We start from the raw sequence: 6,040 nt of genomic DNA on the forward strand, positions 1-6,040 counted from the left end.
TGAAACGCACTCGGCAGCGCATGCGCAGTCCTCGCTGCAGTTCACTGCGTTTCCGTAGCCAGCTCGCTACCCGCTGAGCGCTGGCTTGTAACGCTGCTCGCCGAAACGATTGATCCCGATCAAACAACGTTAACGCTCGCCTCCCAAATGGCGGATTAACGCGGTTATCGGAAGGGACACTCTCAAACCAATGCTTGTGACTCGGGTGTTTTTTTTTGTTTTTTTTGGAGGTAGTGCGTTGGCAACACCCGCGTTAACATGTGAAATGAGCGCAGAAAGATATTAACTGTGCGTTATATTCTGGCTAACTAGCTAGCAGCTACCTCTCTACACTCAATCCAATTAATGTTAGCTCGCTCGGTCTGTTTTCTTGTAGCGTCGCGTCTGTAAAAATGAAGAAGTTTAACATAAGGAAGGTGCTGGACGGCTTGACAGCGGCGTCCTCTTCCTCCTCCACCTCCGCTCAGCCTGGTACTCCTAAGGAAAACGACGCCGTCCTGGAGACTCTCCAGTCGGAACATTTTCAGCTGTGTAAGGTAAGAGCTGCCATTGAATGTGTCAGATGACAGCGGCGCGAGCGAACATTGTTTCCAGCTGCATCAGCTCTGCTCAGCAAACCACAAGCAGCATCTATGGTCACATTCATGGAGAATCAATTGCTGAGTATCCAACACTCTTAATCCTAAATCACTTTATTTTCTCGCCTCCCAGTATCACCACTTTAGGGTACAATGTCCACATGGCTGCCTGTGGATTAAATCCCCTCACAGCATATTTCAGAGCTCTGATCATGTGTTTTTTGTGGATAAACTGGGATCTTTTTTGCAATGGTGATTGTTCCCACGTTCATATTAATGTCTGCTGCATTTTAACAATGGAAAACATTGTCCACTACTGTTTGCATTTGCACTGCATCACAAGGGAATCCAAGCCTTCCACATTTTTTTGGTCTTCTTATCTTTTAGCTGTTTCTTGTTAAGTTTCATTTTAAACCTCAGTTGATTTTACTGGGATATTGCTGAAAGCCAGACAAACAGTTGCCCATAATTGTTAAAATGTTAAACCTCTTCTTTTTGCAGTTACAGCTATGAATCTTTATTTATTTTCATTTTTTTTAACAGGCTTAAACGTCTCAGTGACTGAGATATTTGCCCGGTCGTCTTTCTAAAATAGACGTGATCAGATTACATGGAGAGTGACAGTAAATTTCCATTTTTAATTCTTTCTACAGACTCTGAATCAGATTTAGTTCAGGACATTGAAAGGGTCATCGCAACACGTAAATAGACCTTCTTTAATTAATTCATTTGCAGCTTCAAACTTCTCCACTTAATTCCTGAATGGTGCTCTTTAGGTCCTCATGATGCTGTTTGATGCATCTTTTTCAGATTATTTATTCACATAAAATCCCAATAAAACACACTGAATTGTGTAACAGTAATATACAACAAAGTTAAGGGGTAAAAAGACCTTCACTAGCCACAGTAAACGCTGCTGCTGATTTGCCAAACCAGAAAAACAACACTTGAGCTCAGGATGTGTCATTTCCTCCATGCTTTTCTTAGATGTGGTGTATTTTGTAGTACTATCAGGAGAAACATTTGTTAAATGAATGACCAGCCAGCCCAGCGGCTCCTTCCCCAGCTGGGAGCGGAGCGGGTCAGTCTGCCAGGTTACGAGGCCACGGCATCACCTGTTACGCAATCCTGCTGCAAGTTTGACAGATCACGGCCGGCTGAGCAAGGTTCTCAGCCTGAAATGATTGCGTTATAGATGCCCCGTGATAATCTTGTTTCAGTGGCTCTAGGTCTCTGCAAGGCCCTAAGAAATAAACCGCAGTTCAAATGATGCAAGCGTACCAAAATGACCCTGCAATAATGACTTTAGTCTCACTTTAGTGCTGCTGTTTTTACATTTAATGTAGTTTGTTAGACAAATGTGGAAAAATATAGATTGATGGATTATATTTCTGTAGGGATCATGAGTTTGAGTGTGTGGGAGATGATAGATTAGCCTGACTAGCTGTCTGATATAAATTGTGCTTTCTCCTGCAGACTGTGCGTCATGGCTTTCCATATCAACCATCCTCCATGGCTTTTGACCCGGTCCAGAAAATCCTGGCCGTTGGGACTCAGGCCGGAGCTTTAAGGCTGTATCCTTTGTTTTGTTTCCCACATGACAAAAAACAAAAACATCTTGAACGTACATGAAGCGGTAGTGAGCAGATGCTGGAGTCAGGTGGGAGTTCCTGGAGTCCTCAGCTGCCGTGCAGCATTCCACAGAGCAACATGGGAATTCACTGCAGCGCCTTTTTGATGGAATGAAAAAAATGATCCCACACATGCCAGGGTTGTGTTGCTCTGCAGCTGGTAAACCAGCCAGGCCTCATTAGTGCCCCCCCCCCATCCACCATATGCTACAGAGCCTACCTCTTCGTCTGTGCTGCCCGGTTGGTTCCAGGATGCCGCTTCATATGTGCTGTAAACACAACTAGTTTTGCACAACAAACACACAATCAAGCTGTTGCACTCAAGTCACTTACCATTGGTTTGTTTTTTGATTAGAAAATAATTTTACCGCCAACCGGTTGCTCCCTTTAAGTGACTTCCCACACCTGGTGCCTGTCCTTTGACCAACCTTGTTAGTGGATTAAGTTTGGGCTTCCCTTTGTGATGATAACCGACTGGGGAGGCCCATCTGCTCAGATTAGATTTTCATTAGACCTGGTCTTTATCCACTCATCAGATTAAGAGTCTTGCTTTTGCGTGGTAACCTCTAAAAACTGCACACACACACACACACACACACACACACACACAGCTACTATGTTGCCCCTCTTGGTGCAAGGTGAAGCTGATGGGATTACTGTCACTCAGGCGATTGGTCCATTTATCAAAATGCAGCGCTTTATTGATCCGCCTCGTCGGCCCTGGAGTTTGGAAACGCTTGCACGGCTCAGAAGACATGAGCCCGACGAGGTATCTACAAGCAATAAATGTCTGCTTTCACAAGATCTGTCTCCGCTACAGTGTTTTAATCAGCGGCTGACTGTGGACGGTTTCCTGCGCTTTAAAGTGCTCCTCTGCTCCATGTCATTCATTTTTCTTATGCATTTTAACTAAAAAGCCGTTTTTTTTAAAAATACAAAAAGTCTTTAAAGATGCACAAATCAGGCTCGTCCTGCAAGCGTTTTATCTACGGCGTGATTCAGAAGCAGCTTCCTGAGTGAAAGTCTTCACGTCTATTGGAAAAATTCAGGTTGCGCTCTTGCAGATGGACACAGCATAAGCAATGGTGAAAGTTTGTAAACCACACTGGTGGTTTTGTTTATTTAAAACCCCTTGAAGCAACATTTAAAACGTTGTGGTACGGCTGTGTAAGCAATTGAGTTCCTGCTACTGGGAAGGTTTATTTAGAGGTGTTTTTTGTTTCTTTTTTAACTGGGACCATCTGTGCATGTAGAGTTTTAAAAAGCATGCCAGCTAGTGTTGTGGCAGGGGAATGAAGTTCTCATACAGATGAGTTAACAAAAATGAATTCCTTGACTTGGGCTACGTTCACACTGCAGCCTGAAGTGACCCAAATCGGATTCTTTTTTTTCCATGCAACCTGAATCTGATCGTTTTATGACAGTCTGAGCAACACAGATCCGATTTTTTCCCCCAATCCAATCCAGGTCACTTGGCTCTGTGGTCCTGATCCGATACGAATCTGATCTTTTCAAATCCGACCTGTGTCTGAACGGCCAGATCGGATTCATCCGACCTGAATAACCGACAAACGTCACTATTTTGCGTCTTGCTACGCAGAAGCGGCAGGAAAAACAACAACCATGGCAGATGATGATGATGCGGACAGCAGTATTTATGTTTAACCATATTGAAAAGTTTGTGTTTTTATGGTTGAAAAAGATCGCTAGATGCGCTCATGCTACCATCCATGTTTACTTCCGGGAAAAAAGAACCCGATGGCCTGTGACGTCATTGCGTCCTCTGCTGTGCATGCGGGACACTTGCGTCGTATGACTGCAGTTCAGACAGGAGATCACATACAAGTCGCATATATTTGGAAATATGAACGGTAATGTAAAAAAATCATATTTCACCAAAAAAAATCGGAATTGAGCATCAAGGCCTGCAGGGTGAACGTATTCTTATTTCACTTCTTAAATACCTCAAAAAATATTATAAAGGAAGTCATTGTCAGACATTCAGACTTAACTACAAATATGTAAATTAATTCTGCTCTTAAAACTTAAGATTTTTCTGTTTAGTTACATTTAAAGTATTAAGTATTAAGCTGTTAATTATTTTTTGTTTAATAGATTATTAATCGAATAGCCAAAGGTTTCTTAAAAATTTTTTTTTTACAAAAGTAAACCAGGTGAAACTAAAACTTTTCCATTTGAGGGGTTCTGGATAGTACAGAAGAGGATTAGGGCCACTGAAAAAATTTAAGTAAACTGATTTTTACACTTTATTTCAGTTTAATATGCGAAAAAAAGTCAGAATTCTGACTCTTTTTTTCCCTCAGATTTCTGACTTTTTCAGTCAGAAATCTGAGGTTAAAGTCAGAATTATGACTTTTTTCCCATATTAAAATGAAATAAAATAAAAAAAATCAGATAACTTTTTTTTATTTTTTTCAATGGCGCTAATCCTCTTCTAGGATAGAGCATATTAACAACGAAAAACATTTTTTTTCTTTGTCTTAAATGCAGAATGTTTATCTATTTTCTTATTATTTTAATATTTCTGCTCTAAGTAGGTTGCTTTATCAGCTAAAGGAGTGTTTTACGGTCTCTGTACTCCAGTTTAGGATTAATTTATTACTAAATTAGTTGTCGATGTTTCAATCATTGATTAATCAAAATTAATACATTTTTCCAGACCTAGATCTTTGAATTTATTATAACTACGACATTAAAGTAATTGATTCTAAAGATCTTCTTAAAACCACAGGAACGCTTCCTGTCTGTATTATAATGGTGAAGCTGTTTTAAACTTCAGGCACATAACCAATCTAGTTGATAAAGTTGTTTTTGTTTTTTTTTACCGCATTCATTGAGTTTATTCTGTATTTATAGGAGCAGAGGAAATAATACCATGTATTTAAAATGATACCCCTTTGATAATGTCGATTTTTCTTTCTAAATGTGGTGTTTTTATTGCAGGTTATCATCATGTGAACCTCTCAAACAGGCCTTTGTTCAGTAGGCAATACAGAAAAACCCGTATTCTGCAAGTTTATTTTGAATCAGGTCACGCTAGAACTCAAGACGATCAAGTCGGCGGCTCTGGAACCAGAAATATGTTGCTTTCTCAGCTGACTTCTCTGTTGCTTTGTTGGCCCCTCATTTGAGGCTGAAGTACTTTTGAAATTTCCGAGGAAAACCAGTTCCTCTCTTCCACATGTTAGTTTGCACAATAAAAAACCTCCCTGCTCAGATGACAATTTGACTTCCTAAGAAAAGCAGCTGATCCAAAAAACCTGGCTTGACAAATGAGGAAGTCTTACTGTTTGAGGATTTAATGTTTCAAAATCTTCGACCGATGCAGTTTGGCCTATTTATATTAAGTCATAATAATATCAGTCGTTTTCCATTTTTTGTTGAGGGTCAAATTAGTTTTAAAGCTGGAACCCTTGCTTACTTCCCAACCCTGCAGCTGCTTTCAGAAGATAACATCCATCCATAACTAACTCCATGCCTCATTTAACTGTTTAAATATTCATTTAAAATCATGTTTTTTCTATAAATAAATGATAAGGAAACATAAAACTGCCCTGTTTAAATAAAAATGCACATACAGTCTAGAATATATACATTAAGTTGCATAATTAATCAAGCCATGTTTAAGATCCCAGGAATCTTTGTACTTTACAAAGGCAAAGACAGTTAACTGGCAGCTGCTAGTTTTCCTTTACTAGGAAATTTTACCAAAATCATAATAATGGCCGCTCACACTGAGCCTGGTTCTGCTGGAGGTTTCTTCCTGTTAAAAGGGAGTTTTTCCTCTCCACTGTCGCTACAAGCATGCTT

General features: G+C 40.2%; 1 protein-coding gene across 7 annotated transcripts in view; it reads left to right on the forward strand.

Moving 5' to 3' along the window:
- The first annotated feature begins 53 nt into the window (after window positions 1-53).
- The window catches only part of LOC107091600 (syntaxin-binding protein 5-like), a 51,061-nt gene continuing 45,074 nt past the window's right edge, over window positions 54-6,040 (forward strand). For 6 of the 7 annotated variants that reach the window (XM_015385614.1, XM_015385612.1, XM_015385615.1 and 3 more), the window contains exons 1-2: window positions 55-536; window positions 2,055-2,152. In XM_015385614.1, coding sequence (XP_015241100.1) covers window positions 393-536; window positions 2,055-2,152 — 242 coding nt within the window. In that variant the 5' untranslated portion in view covers window positions 55-392. Of the gene's footprint in view, window positions 537-2,054; window positions 2,153-6,040 lie in introns of all 7 variants that reach the window. The other variant, XM_015385611.1, reaches the window with a different exon arrangement.

This window comes from Cyprinodon variegatus, unplaced genomic scaffold (assembly GCF_000732505.1).
Source record: "Cyprinodon variegatus isolate N-32 unplaced genomic scaffold, C_variegatus-1.0 Scaffold344, whole genome shotgun sequence".
NCBI lineage: Eukaryota > Metazoa > Chordata > Actinopteri > Cyprinodontiformes > Cyprinodontidae > Cyprinodon > Cyprinodon variegatus.